Raw genomic sequence first — 25,975 nt, forward strand, 5'->3', positions numbered from 1 at the left:
CAAAAATCATTTTCATTTATTTAAGCCTTTAAAATAAAATATTCATTTAATATGATACTCACAGAGGCAATAAAATACATAATTTAATCAACTTTTCAAATTCGTTTAAAAATAGAGAGCTATCGTTTTAGAAAGCTCAACTATTTTTCTTCCCACTAGCACGGTAGGGAAAAAGACACAAGTCACAAGATACCGCATTATGTAAGAAAGCCAAGTTCTGTCTCGTTCACCTATCTGGATCAACAGGGAGGAGAAACCTGCTTGCTGCAGTTGCTGGCATCCAGGCCCTTGATATTGGGTATGTTGAAATTACGATACGAGTTCTCAGGGTCCCCTAGTGCACCTGTATATCTTTTGATGGGATGAGAAATGTGTAGGAGGTACTTAGCCGCTAGACTGAGTACTTTCTACCATTGGGAGCATACTCTTTGACACTCTCTAAGAAGGAAATCTGTACCCCCTCTCCTCCACTATCTCTTAAAATTATTTAGTCCATTTTGTATTTGTCTAATGATGGAAAAATATGAAGCACTTATTCAACTGTAAATGGAAACCTAGTAGAAAAAGATAAATGCTATGAATTTTAAAAGCAGAATCCATCCCTCATTCCTCTACTGGAAGAGCTAAGTTGAGCTCCTGTTTCCATAATGCATGGGTGCGCCAGCAGGATCTGAACTCAGAACATGCAAATGCAAAAAGCCCTTTCAGCCAAAACACTTGAAATGGACTCTATGAGGCAGTGAAAATATCCAACACAAAATGGAACAAAACCACTAAGGACCGAGTGGTTAGGATTGTGTGCTCTGATTGCTGCAGAAAGAGGGAAAGGAAATTAAATTCGATCTTATAATTGAAAGCTCAGCACTTAACAAGTTATTTTCCCCTGGCAACCAGAAACCCCTGCTGCCATATATCAGATGCTCGTGGCTTCCCTTGGCTACACCTACTTACAGCATCCAAACAACTTGCCTGGCTGGTGGGGCCCTTCTGACTTTAGGGCCCTGGGACATGTTTTCTGTTTCAAATACTGTTTAATACTCATTTCCTGATCGCTCCCAGACTTGATTCTTCTTATGCTACTTACTCCTGCACATCTAATTGGCTCTAATTAAGCATTTCAACCGGGTTTCTGTTACTTGTGTTTTCTGTGTATTTTATACTATCACCCATTGAATTCATTCCTCCAGTAGAGTCATGCTGTTTCTCCCAATACTTCTGTCTTTGCACCTCCTGCTACCTCCCTGACCATGTTGCTTACTGTGGATGGTCCCTGTGATCTGAATAGTTGTCATATTAGCTATGTGGACCCGCTGCACACAGGAAAACCTTGAGGAAGTCCCTCTTCCAGGTTTGAAGAGCTCTTTGCCAAATACAAACCACTTGAAAGAATTGTGTTTTTCCTTGAAAGATCTAGTGGGTATCACTGGACCCCTGAGGTAGAGCAACAGATGTGCAATATTCCTGCTGAGTTAAGAGCCTGCATCCAATATGGTTATTGAATTCTACTTCATAATAATTTCCTCTCAGTTCTGCTTTTGGACTGTCCCTGGAGAAGGCAATTTTTTAAAAATACAGAAGTCAGATATTTGCCCATATTATATTACATAGTTATATTACATAGTTATATAAATAAATGGCTTGCAAAGCTTTCAAAATAATGATTAAAATGTCAGTGAAAGATGTTCGTGTCAATTTTTATAATCATAAACACTGAAGAAAATCTTGACCACTATAATAATAATAATAATTCATTACATCTACTTTAACATACAGAAAGTCAGGTCCTCATCTGTGGGCTAGGAGGTTCTGCGTAAGAATTCAGTTTTGGTGTGACGAAGTTCTCATTCTCGGTGTTCCCTATGTCAGGTTTAGCTTGAGAATATTATGGAGGAATATTTCAATGACAATGTTTCTATATGAGTGTACATACATATATAAAACATATGTATATATATATGAAACAATATTTGTCCCATTAAAGAATTGGGCCACCAGTCACTTGGTACTGAAACCAATACATGAATTCAAATGAAATTCAGATTTCCACTTTAACTCTTTTCTGCCAACTGTCCTACCAAAACAAATAATTAAATATAGTTATGGTTTAAGAATGTAATTTAGAACTCGTCTCTTTTGTCCACTTGATGTCTACTTTTCATCGGGTTTAAATCCTCCATTTATCTTATAAAACGATGACTCCGGCTCCGTTTCATTTTCTTTGCTCTCTGGAATTTCTGCCTTGTTTTTTCCATGACATTTCTTGTATGCCACATAAACTAGAAAACAATACACAGGTGGTTAAGTAAATTTTATAATAATAAACTGAAAAATTACTTTGCATAGAGATTCTAACCTATAATTCACATGGCAGATCACATTTTCTGTAGACTGGAGGCTGCTTAGAGAAAGAAATCACCATTCTTAGTTCCATGGTTACTCATGGCGAGAGGGATGACTGCACTTCAGGAAGACCTGGCGTAAATCTTTATGAGACATTTGCTCAGGGCAGCCACAAGCCTTCTTTGGGCATTCAGCCCTGCACGTGGTACTCGACAATAATGAGAACAATAGCGAGGATTTATTGTGTACCACCATATCCCAGTTAATGTGCTCGTTCTTAATACATATACACATGGTGCAGTGCAACCTCCGGGACCTTGGTTCGATGGTCTGCTGTAGAAGGACTTGAACTAGAACAACATTCCAGTTCCCTCCCTGCCTTCATTCAATCTTCATTCCTGGAGAGAAGAGACTCGGCTGATGGGCGATCAGCCTTCCTCTTTTCTGTTTAGCTGCTGGTCTCTGGTAGCAAGCATTTCTCGGCTTATTTTTAAGGTCAGCTCATCAGGGTAGGCTCTGCCCTGCGAGGCAAGACCTGCGGTGTCTATGTATGTGTGAGTACGTGTCTGCACATGTGTGAGGCAGTGGAGGAAAGGGTGGTTGCAACAAGCCCATTTGGTTGCAGATTCAAGTCATGTTTTTCAATTAAGTTTTATCCATAGTAAAAGGGCTATTTTGTTATCTGAATATCTGATTTTTCTTCTACTTCTCAATGGGTCACAAAGGCAAGAGGAGGACAGAAAATACTACTTATAGGGTCCCTCAAATTCTAATGCCTCACATATAAAATGGCCATAATAATATTATCTACCTCATAGGGCAATTGTGAACATTAAATGAGATAAAATTAAATGCCTAGCATTGTCTGTGAAGAATAGTAAATGCTCAATAAATGTTAACTTTCATTATGATACACAGCCGAGAGAGACAATGACTTGCTTCAAAGATCTTATTAACCCAAGATCAATATCTCCTTTAGATTGGTCCCTGAACTTCTAGTAATATATTATTTTCGAAGCCACTGAACCACACTATTGAATTTAATTGAGCTTGTGGTCAATTTGAAGATCCGCCACTTATTATAAACTGTTTTGAGCTGAGAGTCCTTCAGCTTAAACTTATGCCAATGATTTCATTTAACCAAACTATACTTCTTATTTATCCCTTTTTCTTTCCCCCCTTCTCTCCCTGCCTTCCTCCCTCCTTCCCTCCCTCCTTCCCTCCCCCATCCTTCCTTTTTCCCTTTTCTTTTTTTCCTCTCCTTTATCCAAAAAATATTTAGATTCCTAGTCTTATCACCAAAATATGTTTCCAGGCATTGTATACACTTAACAAAGATTCCGCCCTTATTTATATACTTACTGATATAACTGTGGGAAATTTCAAGACCGAGTTGAGTGCTCCCTTTTCCTCATTCCTTCAACTTGACTTTTTATTAATCAATCTCTTTGGAGTCAGTTTTCAACTAGTGCATTTACTTAATTGTTCTATCAACCAGTCCACTTTCTCTGGCTTATCTACTGACACCATTAAGTAATTATTTGGAAAAATCCCACTGTGTGCCAAATTAGCAGAGCTCTGTACAAACAAGGTTATTATACAGAAAACAAGGTAATTAGGCCTGGACTCCTGCTTCCTGGAGTAGAGATAAATCTGTGGAATATTTTCAGTGGATCCAGAGTATTCTATTCTAGAAAGGAAGCCTTTGCTTTGAGAATGACATTCAAGACAGTAGTGTAGAGGAGATCCGCATCCGAGGGCAGGTTGAAGAGCTGATGAAGTTAAGTAGAAAAGTAAAGCAAAACCATATTTTTAGTAGAGACGGGGTTTCACCATGTTAGCCAGGATAATCTTGATCTCCTGACCTCCCGATCCGCCCGCCTCAGATCCCCGTCTCTACTAAAAATACAAACACAAAATTAGCCGGGCGTGGTGGTGGGCGCCTGTAGTCCTAGCTACTCGGGAGGCTGAGGTGGGAGAATGAGGTGCGTGAACCTGCTAGGTGGAGGTTGCAGTGAGCCAAGATCTTCAAAGAAGATCATTATGAAATGATGCACTCCACTGCACTCCAGCCTGGGTGACGGAACAAGACTCCATCTCAAAAAAAAAAAAAAAAAAAAAAGGTAAAGTAAAGCAAAACCAAACAAAACCAAACTGTATCTCTGGACATTTAGTGACTTAACATTTACATTAGTTTTGTTGTGTGCCTTCACTTTATATTCCCCATTAAAATGTCATGAGGCTTTAAAAACTAGCTTTTTAATAAAAAAAAATAGAATGTAAAAATAGAGGTTAGATATTATCAGCCCTTGGAAAGGAAAATGTAGAAAGAATTTTCAACTAGGTGAAGGCCAGTGGGTGGTGGGGCCTGACGGGAGACGCTGAGAGCTTCATGTCACAGGACAGGAGAAGTAGGAATTACTTAAACTACACCTAGTACTTTACATGAAGAATATTTTTGCTTCAATCACTTCAATTATATGGGTATTTAAAATATATATATGTGTGTGTGTGTGTGTATACACATATGCACACACACACATCTGCCTTGTAAGTTAGCCTGTTAAATTTTCTTTGTGTACCAGTTTTCTGATAAATATCCTATATTTATAAAGCATATCAAGACAATGTTTTGAAAAAGATCCCAAATCCTGAGTTCCTGGGCGAATGCCGGAAGGCGCACAATAAAATGGTCCGGACAGGTTCCTCTGCCTTCCTAATTACTCAGGAAAAGAAAGTCAATGGAGAGAATTGACTTCCATTACTTATCACTTAAAAATAATCTTTGCTAGAATCTTTTGGTAAAACTACCATCTTTTCATCAGCAATTGGAAAGTCATGATAACATGACGGTGGCTTTTTCCTCTCATATATTTGTACAATTCACCACCAGGAACGGGGAGGTTTTTAAAAATGTTGTTTTAGCAACTCCAGGATTTTCAAAGATCATCATGAAATGGGATTGGCATGATTCCTTACATCCTAAGAATATTGCGGCAAAGGCGAGCTGGAAAATGCTGTAGATGAGCGGGAAGGTGAATACGATATTGAGCTCCTCAGGAGTGAAGGAGAGCTGAACGATGGTGGAACATAGCTGCGTGTTCTGCATCCCCGTTTCAAAAGCAACCGTTCGGCACCTAAAGAAGATGTTAAGAGAGCATATGTTTTAGCTGTTGTTTTGTTATTGTGAAACATTACAAGCAGATATAATAATAAGTACATAAATGTGCATCTTGTCTCTGCTTTTAATGCATACATTTAAGATAGGCTTATTCAATATATGACTTTCTATGGAATAAATGTAATACTTATTAAGGTATATTATACATCATATCACCTATTGTATATAATATACATAAATATATTTAATATGTACATATGAAGAGTTGGCTCATTTACCACAGTGTTCGGTAAGTGGCCAAGGGGGTTCATTTCACCCTTTTCAATTATGATTTTGGTAACAGTCTAGAGCACAGGGCAGCAGCTCAGAAAATGCTCAAGATACGGTATTTGTTGTCGCTGTTTTATTGTTTAATTTGTTTTGCTTAGGCTGGGCTAAACAGGTGGCTCACACCAGTAATCCCAGCACTTTGGGAGGCTGAAGTGGGAGGATTTCTTGAGCCCAAGTGTCCAGGAGTTCAAGATCACCCTGGGCCACATAATGAGACCCTGTTTCTAAAAAACAAGACAAAACAAAAAAAATTTGCCAGGCAAGGTGGTGTGTGCCTGTAGTCCCAGCTTCTCTGGAGGCTGAGGCAGGAGAATCACTTGAGCTGAGGCTTCAGATAGCTATGATTGTGTCACTGGACTCCATCCTGAGTGACAGAGTGAGACCCTGTCTCAAAAAAAAATGTTTAAATCTTGACAAAAAGTCTATAAGGTAGAAATTATTGTCCCCACTCTACAGATGATAAAACTCAGAGAAAGAGATAGTGCTGGGCCTGAGGTCCCCCGGGTGGTGTGTGGTAGGATTGGAAGGGAAGCCCAGGTCTGCCTGACTCAAACACTGTGCCCTTCTTGCTGCCCGTTGCCACTCTTCTCTTTCCCAACCTCATACGTGCATCTGTCCCTACACCTGTGTTCTCTCTGCCTGTGGATTCGATGGATTAGTCAAAAAGAATTGTTTTTGCCCAGTGTCAAATCCAGAAGTGCAAAACCTCTTCTAATATTTGGCGCCTTCGGAGGATGAGCTCACCCTGCTGCCAGCTGGAGGAACGCTTGTCTATTCCAGGGCAGCCCAACTGCTTTCATTAATGTCACTCCACTCAGAGAATAAGAATGCTTAGCAGTGGAAGAGCCCCATCTGCACGGAAAGTGGAATGGTCCAGAATACTTTGACCAAAAAAGAGGCAGTCAGTATTTTCTTTCTGGGGACTTGCATGACTTTGGAATGAATGGGCCTATTTAGAATGACATATTCAGAAATAGGATGAATGTGATTGATGAAAGGCTAAGGATTTTGATCCTGTCTTCAGTGTTTGCAGCTGTTTTGGGTTGATTATGTCTCCCTCTCCGCCAAAGTCATGTGTTGAAGTCCTAACACTCCGCACCTCAGGACGTGACCTTATGTGGAAACAGGGTCATTGCAGATATAATTAGTTAAGATGAGTTCATTATAGGGGGCCCTCATCCAGGGACTGATGTCCTTATCAAAAGGGGAGTCTGGCCACAGAGACCTGCACTGAGGGAAGACACAGGAAGAAGACGGCTGTCTGCAAGCCACGAGGGAGGCCAATAAGGGATCCCTCCATCATAACCCTCAGAAAGAATCAATCCAGTGACACCTTCATTTTCACTTCTAGTCTCTGAAACTGTGAGACAATAACAGTCTGTTGTTTAAGTCACTCAGTTTGTGGTTCTGTCTTATGGCAACTCTAGCAAAGGAATACAACAGCTATTACAGATTAAAATTCCCAATGTGGTTTACTAAAGTGCCATACCTGTGCCAGGGTAGACCAGCGATTCTAGCTAGAAGAAACCCCAGGGAGTAACCTGCCACAGGAAATATTGTCCCTATAATCCACAATTTGGGAGCGATGATCCAGGCGCTTTGGTACAATATTCCTCCAACCACAGCTATGAGCACAATAAGGATGGCGCCTGCAATGGACCCAATCTGAAAAAAAGGGAACAAGGGAACCCAGCAATCATGAGTCAAAGCAAATCCAAGTATGCTTGTCAGAGACGAAACCTCAGCAGTCTCCTTGCCCTTGGGGAAAGTGATGGTAAAATTGTCTTTCTATGTGCTTCTAGCCGGGAGGCTGCAATCAGGCCACTGGAACTCCTGGTGCTTGTCCCATGCTTTAAGCTTTAATTACACAACAGGACAAGTGGCATCCATTTTCAATTAGCCTGAATATTTTCTAGCTTGCAAATTATCCTTGTCAGAACAAAAAAACAGCCCATTTCAATGAGAACCTGGAAGACTTGGCCTCCGGATTCAACTACTCCTATTCTGTTTCCTTCAGTAAATCACGAACTTTGAACTGTAGTTTCTTCATTTGTAATTGGGGATAAAATGTCGCCCCAGCTTCCTTTTATGATTGTTATGATAATGAGAAAATGGGTATAGAACTCTATACAACTTTAAAAAAGGTATAAGCAAATGAAAAGCACTGTTGCTATTTTTTTTTCTCCTTTTCACATTTAAAACAAAATTTGGAGATTATAAACATATTTTTTGTCAAGAAAAGTAAGGAATACAATGGACTTACTTTGCCCCTTGAGCAGCAGAATCTATCTATATTATCTACAACCACATCCAGATCATCTAGCTAGAATATAGTTAGTGAAGGGGAGTGAATAGTTACTATATAAATAGCATTTACTGATTGCCAGCAATGAAGTGGCCATATGGATACAGACATAAGAAAGATAAGTTCTATTTTCTAAGAAAGCCATTTAGATATATTGTATAACACAAATTCATATAACAAAGATAACAGTAATATGTGGTGAGGACAGAATAGAGTAAAATCAGGAGGTGATAGTTCAGTTGAGTGTCTTAAAGAATGGGTAGAAATTTTTCCTGTGACTGCAATAAAGAAGGGCATGCTAGGCTGGGTGCAGTGTGTCATACCTGTAATCCCAGCACTTTGGGAGGATCACTTGAGCACAGGAGTTCAAGAACAGAATTAGCAACACAGTGAGATCCCAGCTCTCTCCTCTACACACATATAAAGAAGGGCATTCTAAAAGAGAAGACTGCATGGCTGATGACTTCAGGCCTCCACTCAACAGTAATCATATAATGAGAATAAAAGCATTTCATGGATGGAAAACCCTATCGTTTTGATTGTCATGGTGGAACACTTAACGGTGTGAACTGGGATACTTACTTTAAGTATGATCTTTGCTTTTTGGGGCCATTTGTGATTAACAAACATTCCAATGGAAACAGGAACAACAAGAGCAACCAGAGACGTACCTAAAGATGACAGAAGGGCAATGTCATCAGCAGAACAGGTGACACAGGAAAGAGAAACACAGAAGAACAAACAGCTTGAAGAAGGCTTAAGTAGTATTTCAGTCTTCCTTCTTGAATACACAAAACAGTATACAGAATTACACACACACACACACACGCACACACACACACTCACTCTACTTCTTCACCCACTCCAGTAAATAATTTAATATTATTGGTAGATAATTGATAATGTCAATGCTATAAATTCTTTCACTAAATTCTGCATTAATTTTTTAGAGTTTCTTATATTGCCAGTATATGTTAGTTTCAGTTTGTCAGAGTCTTGACTTCTTTAGTCTTTGGATCTTTATAGTTCTAGGAAGAATAGCTCACCAAGGTTTGTGTGTGTGTGTGTGTGTGTGTGTGTGTGTGGCATACAAAGATGATATTTTACATGTGTTTGCTAGTTCATGGTAGTAGAAATAAAAAATAAATTTAAAATATTGTAAAATGAAAGAAAATGTCCAAAATTAGCTCAAGATCACCAGGTGTTCTGACATCGCATGACTTCTGGATAAAACTAGCTTTAGTTATTCAAATTTACAGCAGAGAGGTGAGAATATAAGTTGAGAAAGCGTGCTTTAAATTTTCCATGAGATAATATATTTGACGACCTCTCATGTAATTATAGTTCTTTGCAGTAACATGCTCATCCGGCCAGATAAAAGAGTCATACTTCAATTTCACTACGTTAAATTTACTGCTGTTCTTGCATCATATGGTTTGTTTCTCCATGTTATTTAACACTCATTTGTCCAATAGCTGATTTCATATAATTTAGCACCAACAACTTCTAACTTTTCATAGGTTGTTTCTTTTTCAAACATCCTTTTAAAGCAGTATAAGAAAGTGATATTGAACGGTGACATTCTGAGAGTGGATGTTGCATAGTATTGATTGAAGTAGGTAGAGTGAGCTATGACTGGAAAACAGATTCTAGAATCCAAGGCAATAGATATTAATTTAAAGTGGATGCAATAATGATGAAAACATAATTTCCTTGTAGTCTTCTAGCCCTCCTGGCAATATAAGGGTCAGTGATGACTTTTGCACAGAAATTAATTGGCAGAATTAAATAATGACTAAGGGTACTAAGAGTAGGAAAAAAGATAAATGCGGGGGAGTAAGGAGGGAATAATGGAAAAAAGGATGTGAAAGAGAGGCGTTGACGCACGCACTGCTGAGATGCCCCAGAAAACCCCCTCTTGGGTATCCTTGCATCCTGCTGTTTTGGGAGTGATATGGTTTGGCTCTCTGTCCCCACCCACATCTCATGTTGAATTATAATCCCCAGTTGGAGGATTACAACTAGAGGAGGGGTCTGTTGGAGGAGGGGCCTGGTGGGAGGTGATTGAATTGTGGGGGCAAACTTCCCCCTTATTGTTCTTGTGATAGTGAGTTCTCATGTGATCTGGTTATCTATAAGTGTGCACACATCCCTCTTATCTGTCTTTCTCCTGCTCCAGTCATGTAGAAGGTGCCTGCTTCCGCTTCACCTTCTGCCATGATTGTAAGTTTCCTGAGGCCTCCCCTGCCGTGCTTCCTGTACAGTCTGTGGAACTGTGAGCCAACTAAACTTCTTTTCTTTATAAATTACCCAGTCTCAGGTAATTCTTTATAGCAATAAGAGGACAGGTGAATACAAGGAGGAAACACCCTGTCCTGGGTCTTTAGACCATTGCCTAAATTTTTGAAGTTTGTAGGTCTTAAAACCATCTGGATATATGACTTGTTTGTGATGTGGTAGCTTAAATCTAGGTGCAAGTCCTGTGCTTGGAATGTTAGTGTGGTTAGGTTTTCGTCCTATATTTTAATGTGCTGATTCTGTTTGGCCCCTCCTGCTAAGAGTCTTCATCTCTTTGAGGCAGCCCAAGCCAATGGGATAACACACAAGCAGCACCACCTGCCAAAATCCATGGCAGAATTGCTTTTCCTTTCCTGACCAGATGAGGCCAGGTGAAGTTTTTCAGGGACCTGGGGTTGACTGGGAAAGGGACTCTGTTTTTCTTTACACCCACAGTGTGTGGCTCCTGCTTGTAGAGGTGGATGTTTTAACTTTGGTCTCCAGTGGGCCGGTAATCTTGTTCCTTTATTTCCCCAGGCTCTGTTTGTTTTATGTATGCCTCATATGCTGATGTCCCTCTGTGAAGTGCCTGTCTATGTAGATGAAAAAGCATCCACTCATGGTTACACATTGAATCCGTAACTTGGTCTTTAACCAAGTTTACACAGTAGATATTAGAGGAAGGAAAGGTAGAAAGAAGAATGAGAATGAAAGAGAGTGGTGGTGAATGGATTCATGTGGTGGGACTGGGAGTCAGATAGATTTGGAGCTGAACATTTCTGTATTCCCAAACTGTGGGAACTGTGTAAGACGTTGAACCCCTCTAAGCTTTGGTTTCCTTATTTGTAAAATGGGCAGAGTTATGTCTGCCTCACAGTGCTGTTGTGATAATTAAATGATGAAATGGCTATAAACTTCTTGGCACAAGACACAAATGTGGAGTAGAGAGCAGTAAGTACAACAATTTGCAGCAGTAGTTTTATTTCAGTGGTACCAGCTGCATGGTCTGCCTCCTCCCCATCCAGATGTCAGCATCTGAGGGGGCTCTCAGGTGTTTACTGGATCACTGGAGCATGAAGTTGTACCAAACATGTCTGCCCATAGAGCTGTGTAGAGAATAGACTGCGGGCTATTCCAGCTTCCTAGTGACCCTGGGCAAATAATTACCCTGAGCCACAATTTAGAAAGCAGTGATAACATCTTGTGAAGCAGTCAGTTCATTTATTTTCTATGTTAAATAACTAGAAAAACCAACAGCAAAAAGGTGAGCTTGGAGGCCTGGGCACAGGGTTAATGTCTGTAGAAAGTAAAAAGTTTCCTCTTCAAAGTTTCCCTTCTTGTTAAAGGAAAATAATAATAATAATAATAATAATAATAATAATAAACATTAGAAATAATTTCTTTTAAAGACTAACTTCCTTTAAGCCTCCTTGCTTTGTGCTAATAACTCTTTGTTAAGCCCTATTCTATGTAGCTGTTAGATACAAAGGAATAAGTACATTCTGTGTCCTTGTACTTTAACCAAGTTATTTGTGCTGAACATGCTCACAGGCATGTTCCAGCTCACAGCGTATGCCCCTTCCTTATTGGAAATATTATTACTTTTCTAAGTCCTTTCACAAGCGACTTCCTCTTTTCCTTTGTTCTCTATTGCCTATACCTATTTAGAAAAGTTTTAAATTATTAGCCAGTCAAGTTTTAGCTTAGATTGTGAGGTCTGGCTCCAGCCAATGGAGAGAGGATACAGTAGTCGGGACAAGCTGTGTAAGGGATACAAATTGCTTCCCTCCATTGTTCAGGTGTGCTCTTGCCATTGTTTCATCTGTGAGGAGCACTCTTTCTGCAGAAAGTAAAATTGCCTTGCTGTGAAAACTTCTGGTCTGAATGCTGATTTTGCCTTGCAGTACCGAGGAACAAGCATTCTGTTTCTGAATAAACATTTTACATATAACAATATCTTTGTTTTTGAAACTTCTTTCTTTTTCCCTTTTCTTTTCTCTCTTCCTATTTTTCTTTTCTTTTCACTCTTGACCTCTTTATGATGACCTTTTCCTCCATTGAGGTGATAATTGATTTTTCATTTTCTCCTTATTTCAAAATTTATTCACATTACAGAATATGGTATAAGTCTTTCACACTGTAGTTAGAATTATTCAGTATTTCCATGAGTCATTTTCCAGAAGGGAATGTGTATCAAAAGGAGAATATTTTATGGCTTAAATTATTAAATTATTATAGTGAGTAATGTGGAATCAAAATTCCTCACTCAGCAGGCAGGTTCTTTGAGAGGGATATAATAGTTACCACTCACGTTAACTATGGTTTTTAGCTCTGTGGAAGGCGTCCACTGAGAGAGCAGCTAGAAAGTCAAGCAGCGTGAAGGCAAAGGCAGGTGGTCGTGGAGGGTCACCCTAAAGTCTGTTGTCAGGAGGTTGTATATGATATGAAGGTTCTCTCCAGGGGTCAGAAGAATCTTGTATATCAAAAAACCACACTGAATAGGGCATATCAAGGAGGACAATTCTTTTTTATGGTCTAATGGTGATGGTAAGAGTAGGAGAGAGAGAAGAGGCTACAAACTTTGTAATACAGATCATCCCCAATTAGTATTCACAAAGTTTGTTCTAATTCAGTTGTATATTTCCTCAATCACACTAAATCATGGAAGCAGTCTTTCTTGGAAATGGAAGGCATTTCAGCCCAGCTTCTCATCCCAATAGGAGTCCCTCTTACAAGCATCCAGGTGGCTCACCATTTAGCCTTTGCTTGGATGCTTTCTTCAATGGGAAACCCACACCTTTTTAAGGCAGCTCATTGGGATTTGTTTCCAAGGTCAGTGGGGGGAAAAAAATCCAGGTATTTAGCGTGTAGTGTACCTGGTGATTGTTGTACTATTTTGCCTACATCTTGTCTTTTATTCGTGATAGTTCTATGGGAAATGCCTATTCCTGGTATACCAGGAACTCTCTTGTTCTTCTCTTGACCCTTGTCCCTAAGTTACAACAATAACTTAATCTCCCACTATAATTTGTTTCCCCAGAAACAGAAAATAAGTTTTTTGGGATGGGGGTGAAATGAGACAGAGTCATTACTAGTAAATTTGACTCCTGGAGCATGAAATACAGACTTTGCCATTAAATCAACTTTTGCATCAAGGTGTGGCTCACAGTCGAGTGTTAGAAACAGTGTGTTTCATCTAGTGGTTTTCTATTGTGACACTCTGGATTGCTTACTCAGTGCTCTATTTTGAAACCATTATGTGATTTAAAAAAATGTCTTCAGGCTGGGCGCGGTGGCTCATGCCTGTAATCCCACTTTGGGAGGCTGAGGTGGGCGGATCTCTTGAGGTCAGGAGTTCGAGACCAGCCTGACCAACATGGTGAAACCCCATCCCCACTAAAAATACAAAAATTAGCCAGGCATGGTAGTGCATGCTTGTAATCCCAGCTACTAGGGAGGCTGAGGCAGGAGAATTGCTTGAACCCAGGGGGTGGAGGTTGCAGTGAGCCGAGATCATGCCACTGCACTCCAGCCTGGGTGGCAGAGCGAGACTCACTCTCAAAGGAAAAAAAAAAATTTCTTCAATTCAAGTGTCTGGATGCAAAATCCTATGACCATGAACTAGTGACACTCTGGGTTAAGGAATAGATGGAGGCTCCCACGTTCCCAAAACTTAAGCCTCCTCAGTCCAGACTGACAGGGCTGGGGAGGGGGCTCCTCTCCCTGGTGATTCAAATTGAAGGAAAGACAGGTGATCCCATAAGGTCAAGGTTTGGAATTTACATTCTGCCAACACTCTTCAAACGCAGGGGTGACTTTATAATGAAATCGGGCAGAAACTCCTGCTAGGGCAATAACAGTCGGGTGTGAGCCTGGTCTGAGAGCCTAGCACGGGGTAAGCGGAGAGTTTGAGGGTAACAGTCAACGGTCTTGCAGAGGGACGACTTACCTATGTTATCATAGGGAATTACGATGCTCCCAGAGTCGACCCACATTTTGGTATAGATAAGGAGGCACAGCGGCATCATTCCAAGGGCAAGCAGTGTGGAGCATGTGGTCATGCTGACGCTGAAAGGCAACGAGCAGATTGACACATCCACCTGTGTGTTCTAGGGAAGATGCTGTTTTATTTTTATTTTTTAATTTAACTTTTATTTTAAGTTGAGGGGTACATGTGCACATTTATTATATAGGTAAACTTGTGTCATGGGGTTTGTCATACAGATTATTTCATCGCCTAGGTATTAAGCCTAGTACCCATTAGTTACGTTTTCTGATCCTCTCCCTCCTCCCATCCTTTAGCCTCCAATAGGCCCCAGTGTGTGTTGTTCCCCTCTATGTGTCCATGTGTTCTCATCATTTAGCTCCCACTTGTAAGTCAGAACATGGTGTATTTGGTTTTCTGTCCTTGTGTTACTTTGCTAAGGATAATGGCCTCCAGCTCCATCCATGTTCCTGCAAAAGACATGATCTCGTCCATTTTTATGGCTGCATGGTATTCCATGGTGTGTATGTACCACATTTTCTTTATCCAGCCTACCACTGATGGGCATTAAGGTTGATTCTATGCGTATGCTATTGTAAATAGTGCTGCAGTGGACATATGTGTGCATGTGTCTTTATAACAGAACGATTTGTATTCTTTTGGGTATATACCCAGTAATGGGATTGATGGGTTGAGTGGTATTTCTGTTTTTAGGTCTTTGAGGAATTGCCACAGTGCTTTCCACAATTGATGAACTAATTTACACTCCCACCAACAGAAGATAAGTGTTCCTTTTTCTCTGTAACCTTGCCAGCATCTGTTAATTTTTGCCTTTTTAATAATAGCCATTCTGACTTGTGTGATATGGCATCTCATTGTGGTTTTGATTTGCATTTCTCTAATGATCAGTGATGATGAACTTTTTTTCATATGATTGTTGGCTGCATGTGTGACTTCTTTTGAAAAGCGTCCATTCCGGTCCATTGCCCACATTTTAATGGGTTTGTTTGTTGTTTTGTTGGAATATAACTAAACTAAAAAGTTTCTGCACAGCAAAGGAAATTACCAACAGAGTAGACAAACAACCTCCAGAATGGGAGACAATTTTTATTTTCGATTCATGATAAGGAAGTCCTGCAAGAATCTGTCTCAACCTATAGCATCATCTGGTGTGATGAACAGAAATACACATGTGCTGGAGTGTATTCAGGGCCTGGCCTTGAGCACAATGGGCCATATTTGGTGTCTTTCCACTTTGCCTTGTGCCATCCTTCCCTCCCCTTTTATTCTTAAGGGTCAGAAACAGTATTAAACAATGGGTTAAAAATCATCATTCAACAATGTATAAGGTTTGCTGGGTGTGCCATCCTTCAAACATTCAATCAAAGAAAAGCAAACACATTTAAAGCAGCTGACACCTTCAGGACTGCGCGTGTCTGACCATGCTGAGATGGAACAGGCCTTCCTGGGCCCCTGGAATAGAATGCATGTCCAAGGGAGGAGGCCTCGGTGTACTGCCATAAAGCAGAAAAATTACTGCCCAAGTGACCCTAGCTTGAGAAAAGAAGAGGAAACTGACTTAAAAATCAAAAGAAAGCATGCAAGCAGGCAGGGTAGACCTGAATTCTTAGCACTGAGTAAGTCACTGACAATTTAGCAAATGTGTGTTCAGAAGAACTAGTGTCTGGTATCATCCTTGCTCACAGCGTTTTATTTCAGTAAGAGGGTCTAGCTGAGTAGGCTCTCTACATGGAGAAATTAATGCCAAATCATGCTATCTCTAGGACTAAGACAGTGGGTCAAAGAAAGATTTCTGGGGAGTGAGTCTTCCTGGTCCTCTTCGAGGTGATCTGTACACAGCATACATTCTCTGCCTTTAAAGGCTGAGCTCTAAAGCCACACAGTGTCTGGGCTGAAAGCAGGTGGTGCTGTGCCACTTAGTGTGTTAATTTGAGTAATTTAGTTGACTTCTCTTTACCAGTTTCCTTATTTAAAATGGCTGTAAGGATAGGATGAACTAACGGTGTCCAGCACTTAGAACAACGCAAAGCACTCTATTAAGAGCTGGTTGCTACTACCATTTTTTTTTTTTTAAAATAGGGTCTATCTCTGTCACCCAGGCTGGAGTACAGGGTCACTATCTTGGCTCACTGAAGCCTGGGCTCAAGTGATCTTTGCACCTCGGCCTCCCGAGTAGCTGGGATTACAGGCACGAGCCACCATGCCATGCTAATTTTTACATTTTTTTGTAGACATGGGGTTTCACCGTGTTGTTCAGCCTGGTCTCAAACTCCTGGGCTCAGGTGATCTGCTTGCCTAGGCCTTCCAAAGTGCTGGGATTACAGGCAGGAGCCTCTGCACCCTGCATCTCTCTGCTGTGATCATTTATGTTACCATGTTTGTGATATTTTGTGTTCCACCAAATAGAATCAGGAAACTTAGAGAAATGAGAAATTTCTCTGAAAGGCCCTTCTCCCAACAGGTCGTCATTGAGGTTGTCAAGAGTAGTAATTTCTTAAGGGTATTATGTGTGTACTTGAAAGAAAATGCTAAATATTTATATTACCTGCCCCCCAAAACAACAACAACAACAACGACGACAACACCACCACCACCACACTATACTAAGAAAGGAGCTAACAATGAGAAATTTCGTTTCAAGGCTTGTAGATAAATTTACACAGTTTGGCAAAACACAGGGTGGGACAAAGTTCATCAGAGAGCTTAACTTCTCTAATAATATATTTATTTTTAACCAGAATGACCTCATTTAAAATAGGTTTAAATAATTTGGATAAAAATACTTGTTTTAGTAGAGCCAAAATATTATAACAGTAACAAATGCTGTGGATGAATTTAAAACTCTAAGGAGTTCAATCTATTCTGGTTATAGGTTAACTTAATTTAGGTATAAAAGAGATGCTAAGGCAGAATTGTACACCAGACAAACAAGTTAATTTGTTATTAACAGTACTTTGTCCTACTTATAATGAAAGTACTGGAGTTTGAAGGTGATTTTTTTCTCTCTTCCTTCCTCCCTTCTCTCAGTGTTCTCTTTTTTATCTTTTATTTTAAAAAATATATTAGAATGGATTTAAAGTTGTCCCTATAATAAAATCACTTTTGTTTCTGTGCATCCAATGTTTTTTTCTAGAGTGTGGTGGGAGTCTGGTGGGGAAGTGAGGAGGGTTTATTAACTGGATCCCAGTGAAGAGAAGTCTGAGAATTTTTGTTTTAAAATATGAGAAAATGTTAAAGAAGGAAGTCTTTTTCTGTCTTTGTTTTTCTTTCGAAGATCCTTGACAAACCTTTAAATCTGAATATTGCTACGACAATCTATGATGTTGTATCATTATTTTGAGTTTGGTGAGAGCAGTTTCTTAAGGATTGTGAAGAGGGACAAAAGAGGATTTGGAGAAGGAAAGGTTTAGACTTGTGAGTAGCCTTGGTGAAGAGACCTTGCAGATGAACAGACGAATAGGTGGCTGGAAGTTGATGCTATTTGAATGAATACAAGAACAAAATTAAATCACTCAAAATGAGATTCAAAACAATTCACAGATAATGAATTTTAAGAAATAATATAGGAGCCTAAATTAGCAAAAGAAAATATCGTCTTACACAAAAAAATCTGAAGTTCTATAAAAGGCATGGATATAAAAAATACATATACTACCTTGAATTTATATTATAATGAGAGAAAAGAGTAAAGTATAAGAAAAAAAAAATAAACACTTGGCCTTAATTTTGACTTGCCAGGTAGATTTTCTTTCGCGTGTATGGAAATAAAAGAAAGAATCAATATAAATTTAGTGAATGTTGAGGAATTCAGTGAAATCAGTGTTAAGCAATGTAAAAGACTGTAATCATATTAGAAGTAAAATACCAAGTGTGAAGGATCTAACGTAGTGTATATAGGCAGTGCTAGAAATTGGAGAAATGAAAAGTGATGGAAAGAGTGTAGAGAAAGCTTATGAGCCTGCATAGGGGTTGTGGGTAGATCTGAATGATTCCAATTCTGATTCAGGCATACATTGACTCAATGACCTTGGTCAAGGTTATGAATCTTAACTTTATTATCTGCCAAATGCAGAAAATAATAGTACTAACTCTAGAGGATTCTTGGGAGGATGAAATACACCAACGTATTTTGAGTACTTAGCACTGTGCATGGCATGTACTAGTGTTTAATAAATATTAGCTAGTAAAATAAATGCTACTGGAGAGAAACAATTTTTGGTTACTTTGAGGGAGAATAAAGGAAAAAGCCAAATGGTTTTGGGTTAGGTCTCCCAGAGTAGACAGGAGACATTTAGGGGTTGACATAGGAAGGATTTATTGCTGTGAATTTGTGATTAGCCAGAGGGTCAGGTTTCTTGAATATCTAAAATATCAGTGAATGCTGCACTGGAAGCTGAAAAATCTAACAGCATTTGGCCAAAGAACAAAGGATGTGGTAGGAAAGTCTATAAAATAATAAAGAGGAATGTAGAAAGTAGGTGGCAGGGAAGGAATCGGGGGCAACTGGGAGAAGGATGCATAAGAATGGATTCCCCAAAGAGGAAGCCAAAGAAAGGAAATGAGAAGTCCTTGCATGGTGTGGCTGAGGCCATTAAGAAGGATGAAGACACCGGATATTTGCCTGTGTCTGGGTAGAGAGCAGACACAAAGGACATAAGAGGTTTCTGTGTCCCCTCAACTATGGGTTTTAGCCACCAGCAGATTCACCTGAAATGTCACCTTCTCTTCTCCCTGATGTTTTTGTGCATGTGATGTCCATGGCACAGCTGTAACTTAGGTGAAAATATATGTGCACCAGTCAGATTCACAAACAACTTTCCAGGCTGGGAGTGGTCAGAGAAAGAGCTGAAATTGTACTTGCTGAATTCCAATGATCAAGGATTACTGTCTATTATTTTTTATTTTTCAAAGTCACCAGAGATTGCAAAATGCAGTGGCTTTCCAGGTTCATAAGAGATGATAGGGTGAGAGGGAAATGTTTTGGTTTCTTCTCCCAAGAACCATAACCAAAAGAGTTAAAATCAGGTGGAATGGTTTTGCTGGCATTATGTGGCATTAGCTCAATTAGTGGAGCTGCCTGTTAATATAAACAGTCATGTCTTCTTGCCATTGCTAGAGTTCAAGTGGAGATGGAGAAGGTAAAATTCTAAGCATATACAATTGGAAATATAAATGTTAGATAGGATTGTATCTAAATAAATTATCAGAAGTCTTTAGTTATCCAATTCTTAATCCAGAAGAATAAAAAGTATTGGAAAACTGTTACCCAATAACTCAGGTTCTACTCTTTTAATTAATTTGTATTAAAGAACTATTGGAATATTGTTTTCCTAACACACAATGCATAATATCATCATCTTACATAGCAGTATAATTTAACCTCTTCTCAATGATTAAGACCCATCCTGACAAACATGATTATCGGTTATTCTAAAATACAGTGACAACTTCTTGTGTTTGTAGAATAAGTGACACAGAGACCAGAGACTAGAATAAGTGCTACAGAAACCAGAGAGAATAATTGATAATGAAGAGAGAATATGTAATAGAGAGATTAAGTGATAGAGAATAAGCGATAGAGAGATGGCTGTGTGTTGTCAGTGTCTGCTTTGCTTTGTAGGTATTTTGATCTGCTCTTTTGCCCTTCCTAACACTCTGCTTCCTTCCCCACTTCTCATTTCTGGAAAATAGCACAACAGAGATTTAGAATAAAAATAGTTATGTAGGTCCTGCATGAGGAGTGTTTATGAGATTAAGTGAAATTTATTTTGGGTGTGCAGTGTCTTTTATTGGGTCTTGTTGAGCTCTGGATACGTGAGGTTGCTCCATTTTGCGTTATAGGGCTTATTCTGACTTGCTGGAAGAATTCATTTGCGTGGATTTAGCTGGAGGTTTCTACCAAGGCTTCATATTCTACTTTTAGTTCTTATTGAAAAAATAATTTATAGGAATTGTTATGATAGGTAGACAGGATTACATAATCATCTCCTGTTTCAGGAGAAATAAGATTTCCTTAAAACCACAGAAAAATGTAACTTGGAGCTTTTAGGTTATATCTTACTGTTTTTAGCTGACAGAAGAGAATTCATTTCAACAACCTAATAGTCCAGCACCACACACATTTTTTTCTGTCTTATAAAAGGGTTCCATGTGTGGCATTACATTGAGGTACAAAACTCCTCTGCATTAAAAGTTACAAATATTATGAGAAAGCTGTTTATTGGAGGTCAAGGCCCATTGTTCCATGTAGCTCACTTTTCTCAGTGTAATAGTTGCTGGCATTTACAATTCTCACTTCTGTGTATCAGTGTCCAGGTCAAACTAAATCGAAGTCTAAAAAGACCTTATTGCTATATTGTGGTTCACAGATTAACTAAATCTGAATAGCACTTGCCATCCTTTGTTGTTTTATAGGGCTTTCCTTAAATTTAAAAAAAAAAAAAAAGCAATTGCATGGTGGATATCATGTGCTTTCTTATGTAAAAGACTAAGCCATGTGAAGGTATAGGGTTTGTATGACTTTTCCAAAGCTTCTGGAGAAACCTGCACCAGTTGAAATGAGACAGCAGGTTCCTAATTGCTCACTGGGTACTCTATCAATCCAGTGGCTACATTTCTACACTTTGTGCTTCTCTCCTCTGCCTGTAGTAGCTGGGGATGAACAGAGCTAATTGCCTACTGTACAGTATTTAATAAGCACACGTTGCATTAGCACCTGGATGGTTTGCAGAAGGAAATGCATACCTTTCAAGGGAAATGAGGAATTATGAGCTAAGAAAAAAGACATTTGTCTATTCAACTTTCAGCATTAAATTTCTCAGTCTCGTCACATTAATGCTTCATCTTATTTCTATTAGTTTTTTTTTTTTTTTTTCCAGTGCTAGTTCAGACTGGCACAGGATGAATTGGGCAAACATTGCAATTTAGATTACTTTGTGGGAAGTGGAGAAACCATTTTCTGTTTATTTCATAGTAAGGTAAGCATAATTTTAAAAAAAAGCTGCTGTAGGCTTTTCCCTCACTTTTAATGCCAGTAGAGGTGAAACAAATATATGAACTCTTCCTTAGGTTTTATACCAGGAAAATATTTGCCCAAAGAACTGGCTATATTTGATGGAGTTGATCACTGTCTCAGTAGAGGTTCTAATGTTTGACAAACAGTTTTATTTTCTGATTGCACCCAGAGCTCCTCATCATTACAAAGAAAGTGTATTTTGCTTTTTTTTTTTTTTCCCTGCTACCAACAGGATAAACCTCCTCAGCTGCAGCTTGTGGTTTGGAAAAGATTACTTTTTAAAAAAAGCTTTGAATCTTTTCCTAGAGATCAACAGCAATTATGCAACTCCCTGTTAACTGAGTTAGATTTAAAAACACAAACACAAAATATAAATCCCCCAATTCAAATAGCTAAACAGCTGTGCTAGAAGGCATGTGAATGCATTTATTCTGTCCTGTTTAATTCCTTAGTCATATTTTAGATGGGTAGCAAATCAGTTGGACATTCAGTATGCCATAGGCTTCTGGAAGGATTACTCCAAGGTGATTGAGTAGTTAGAGGTGTAGATAGATAATCTTACCTCAGGTCCATGTCGCCATCGACCCAATAGGCCAAGATATTGGAGGAAGTTCCTCCAGGGCAGCATCCCATAATGAGCACCACCACGGCCTGGATGGGGAGGATGTCAAAGGCCACAGACAGGACGAATCCTGTGAGGGGCATGATTCCAAACTGACAGAGGAAGCCAACACAAATGCCCCACGGCCGCTTTATGTGCCCTAGAAATTTCTTGATTTCCACGTTGCATCCCATGGAGAACATCACCAAGGCCAACAGGATGGTCAGCACCGTACTTAGGACCACACTTAGGGTGTTATTGAAATTGCTGTCAGGTACCACACAGGATGCACCAGAGCAAACTGTTGCATTGTCCACACAGCTGTTCGGATCATTCATTGCTGGGTCTGCTGCTCAAAAGGCCAAGTCCACAGAAGCGCTGGTCCCTGGGCCCTGGCTCTGCTGCCAGTTGAGATAAGCAACGTTTACTTCTACCCCATCAAACTTTTAAACCCCTTCTAAAAATATGTCACTTGGTGTCTCTTTTGAAAGCCATATTAGGGAAGTAATAAAAAACAATAAATGCTAGGATGTCAGTTTCAAGAGGTAGCATTACAACACAGAGCACGTTGTGAATCATAAAAGCCCGGCAAAATTATTGGTCAAGACAGAGAGTTACGATTAATCATTTATTGGCATGATAATGAACCATGCCATATAAAAAGAGCTGCGTTAATGTTTAATGCCACGAAGGTTTGTTGGATAATTTCAGTTAAGTGACACTTAAAATCAACTCGGAATAGTACCGAATCTTATAGGGATTGAGCCATAGGAACCAAGCCATATAAAAAGAGCCATGTTAATGTTTAATGACATGAAGGTTTGTTGGATAATTTCAGTTAAGTGACACTTAAAATCAAGTCTGAATAGTACAGAATCTTGGAGGGACTGAGCCATAGGAACACATATTGTTCCCTCATTTTCCTTTCAATAGAAGGGTTTAGGGTCCGGAATAGTTGAGTGCCCTGTGCCAAATTATGTTGCAAATTAGGTGTCAGACTCTGAACTGGGACCCAGATCTCCATCCAGTTTCCTCTCCCAATAGTTTTGCTACTGTATCAGTGTTTCCTGGAATTGCTCTATAGTGTCCATAAAGCATATGGAAGTTTAAGAAACTTCTAGGGTCTTGGTGCAAATCTGAGAGAGTAACATTTGGGAAGAGAGAATGTTTTCTGGTGGAAAGGAGGCTGACTTGTACAGCCACCCTCAACCACTTACACATGCAATTATGTGTGCGTTGTCATAGTAACAGAGTGCTTTATAGATGGAGACAATACAATTATTTAGAGGGATGAACCTCAGAGAATTAGGTCAAAGTGACAGGATCTCTTTGTGCTTGGAGTCATAAATTGAAATTCGATCTTTTTTTTTTGGCAGGGGGATTCCAAGGGACATTTTTGTAAATGTCAAATAGTCGACCTCATTATGGGCAGAGTGCTGTATTTCAGCACATAGGGAAGATAAAGAAAGAGGTAGAGAAGAGATTGTCCTGTTTTCAGGAGTGTATAACCCAGTTATTGAGTCAGGACACAGAGTAACAAGAAAATTGAATATTCCAATCATGATGCACAATTTGTAGGACGAATTCTAGTTTAATATTCAACTTAATCATCTTAAATTAAGCAGGATTATCTCTCCCATTTTACAGATGAGGACTTAAGGGTTGAGGAAATTAAGTGCTTTAGATAAGGTTAAAGGGAAATGAGAGAACAACATGCTTTCCTATGGCTGGTATCTGGAGTACTGGAACCGAGCGTTCTGATTATGCGAAGAAAAGGATCGGTTTGGCTTGCTGGGGATTGGAGTAATATCTTAGAACAGAGCTTCTCAAAACTCATTGTGAACAGGATTCCCTGGGGGGCCTTGTTAAAATGCAGATTCTGATTCTGGAAGTGTAGGGCGAGTTTTCTTTCTAGCAAGCTTGTAGTTGATGGCAATGACACTGATCTGTGCTCACACTTTTAGTTAGTATCATGGCCTCAGGATATCAGGGTGACAACAGTTGTACCCATATTGGTGACAACGGAACTTACTGGTCACAACTGAAAGCAGCTTTTGCAGAGAAACTCAGTATGGGAAAATTAACCTTTTTCATAACTTGAGTAAATGTGAGCCGTGGCTAGCAGAATGGGCCACTGAGCAGAAGAGCTAATAGAGCGAAATGTCCAAACCACTGGTGGGGGTGCCTAGGCATTGAGCTACTGGGAAAAACCTGAGCCATTTCCTTCCAAGGCAACGGCGATTTGTACTTGTTGATGTGGTTCCCAGCCCAGGAGAGAATCTCTGAGCTATCAAGTCCTGCCTGCCTTTCTAGCACAAGTGGGCTGCCATTACTTCTGTCGTGGCTGCCTGCCAATTCCTAGGAGAGCCTTCTGTCTTTCCCACCTCTTCCCCACCCCAACAGCTAAATGATAAACCAGGTAATTCCCAAAGAGGCCTCCCCTCCCACTCCTAGGTGTATCATGACTTGGCCCTACCCTGCTGGCTGCTCCAAGCATTTCCTGAGACTGACCTCTGGCCTATTTCTGTCGGGAGCTGGCCCTCCCCAGGGCAGATGGGCCAAGTGCACTCCCTGCTGCCACACCTGAGCATCTGCACCTGGCCGCTCACACCTGGGCACCTGCACTCGAGCACCTGTGGCTGGCTCTTCCCCCGACTCCCAAAGCTGGGTGAGGCAGATGCCCATGCAGTGTTGATCAGTTAACTTCAAACACTAGGTGAAAGGCAGAAAGCTAGCCTAGGATTGAACAGCAAATAGCCTCTTCACCAGGTCTGATCTGCAAAAGAAAATTTGAGCCCTGCAGAGGCTCTGAGGATTCTGAAATTTCTTTTAAAGTTGGAAGGCTGCAGTGCAAGGCCCAATGCACAGGGCTCAAGACAAGCATATTTAGACACCCTCCTTTGAACTCAAATGGGTTTCCCAGGGCAGGCCTCCTGTTTTGGGCCACGGCTGTTGCTGGGTTGGCCAGGTGTAATCCATCCTTAGGCTTTTTGCCCACAGTGCTGGAAACAGGGAAGAAAAGTGAAGAGAGCAGAAAGCAGGTTCCGAACAAAGCTCTTCTCAAATTTCAGATGACTTGCTAAGGAGATTTTAGGCTCCCAGGGGCAGAATGCTTTGCATATAGACAACTTGCAAATGAGCAGTCTGTTCGACTAGACAGAGTGCTACAGTTCTGCTTAAAAAAAAGTGCCAGTGCATTTCTAATTTTCACAATGTTTTTACATAAATTTGCACATTAGGCTCAAGAGGTTTTATATTCAAGTATTGGAATGATTCACAATTAATTAGTACCCTTAACTTCAGCTATATTCAAATCCAGACACTGAAAGTATCTAAATGTATAAAAATAATTCTCTTTAATTGTAATACGGAATTGGGAACAGATGCCCACCTGAGAGGGGTAAGTCAGGAGGCTGGAGCTTCATGTTCCTTGTCATCCTTCTCAGTCTTTTCTGCTACATTTTGTCACATCATGGGCTCACATGCAGGCCACCCTCATGAAACCAGGAGCCGATTCCTGCTTCTGGCCGCCTGGGTGCAGACATGGGAATTGTGGTTTAATTTGACATCTGAGTCTTCCCTTTGGTTCCTGTGTATCAATGTGAGGAGGCCAGGGTTTAATAGCTTTCTAGCATGTTTGCCCTGAAGTTCACGTGATAAAAGATGAGCTTCCTATCTTCTATTGTGTTTCATCAGAAATGGCTCTATTCAGGTCAATGACCCTCTGGGATCTGAGTGATTGTGTTAAGTACTTTCCTGTGACTGAAGTTATCTCCCTCTCTCTCCTCTCTAGTTCCTTCCTACAGATTGATCTTTTATAGAACCTGAAAGTCCCACAATTAGAGCTCTTTGGAGTTACCACTGACCCTCTTTAAGACAAAAAGTACCCTGGGGAGAATGCCCCGTGAATGACTAGCTATTCATTCTTGAGTCTTTAGAGGAAAAAGACAGCACAGTATTGAGGAGAAGAAAGTAGGACA

At 40.0% G+C, this 25,975-nt stretch overlaps 1 protein-coding gene across 1 annotated transcript; it reads right to left on the reverse strand.

The window, feature by feature from the left end:
- Positions 1-22,414, reverse strand: SLC10A2 (solute carrier family 10 member 2). Its single transcript, XM_005586207.5, has 6 exons — positions 21,957-22,414; positions 14,323-14,441; positions 8,679-8,767; positions 7,281-7,456; positions 5,320-5,477; positions 1-2,276 (listed from the first exon to the last, which is right to left on the reverse strand). Exons 1-6 carry the CDS (start codon positions 22,331-22,333, stop codon positions 2,149-2,151), a joined length of 1,047 nt encoding a protein of 348 aa, XP_005586264.3. The 5' UTR covers positions 22,334-22,414; the 3' UTR covers positions 1-2,148.
- Between the last annotated feature and the right edge of the window lie 3,561 nt (positions 22,415-25,975).

Source organism: Macaca fascicularis, chromosome 17 (genome assembly GCF_037993035.2).
Source record: "Macaca fascicularis isolate 582-1 chromosome 17, T2T-MFA8v1.1".
Taxonomy (NCBI): domain Eukaryota; kingdom Metazoa; phylum Chordata; class Mammalia; order Primates; family Cercopithecidae; genus Macaca; species Macaca fascicularis.

What these genes read in the sequence shown, in the direction of transcription:
- SLC10A2 (XM_005586207.5), bottom strand. Translation starts at nt 22,333, where the DNA reads ATGAATGATCCGAACAGCTGTGTGGACAATGCAACAGTTTGCTCTGGT. An exon ending in GATGGCGACATGGACCTGAG is followed by an intron (nt 14,442 to 21,956) that starts GTAAGATTATCT and finishes GTTGCCTTTCAG; the next exon opens with CGTCAGCATGACCACATGCT. An exon ending in TGCCGCAATATTCTTAGGAT is followed by an intron (nt 2,277 to 5,319) that starts GTAAGGAATCAT and finishes ATTGTTTTCTAG; the next exon opens with TTTATGTGGCATACAAGAAA.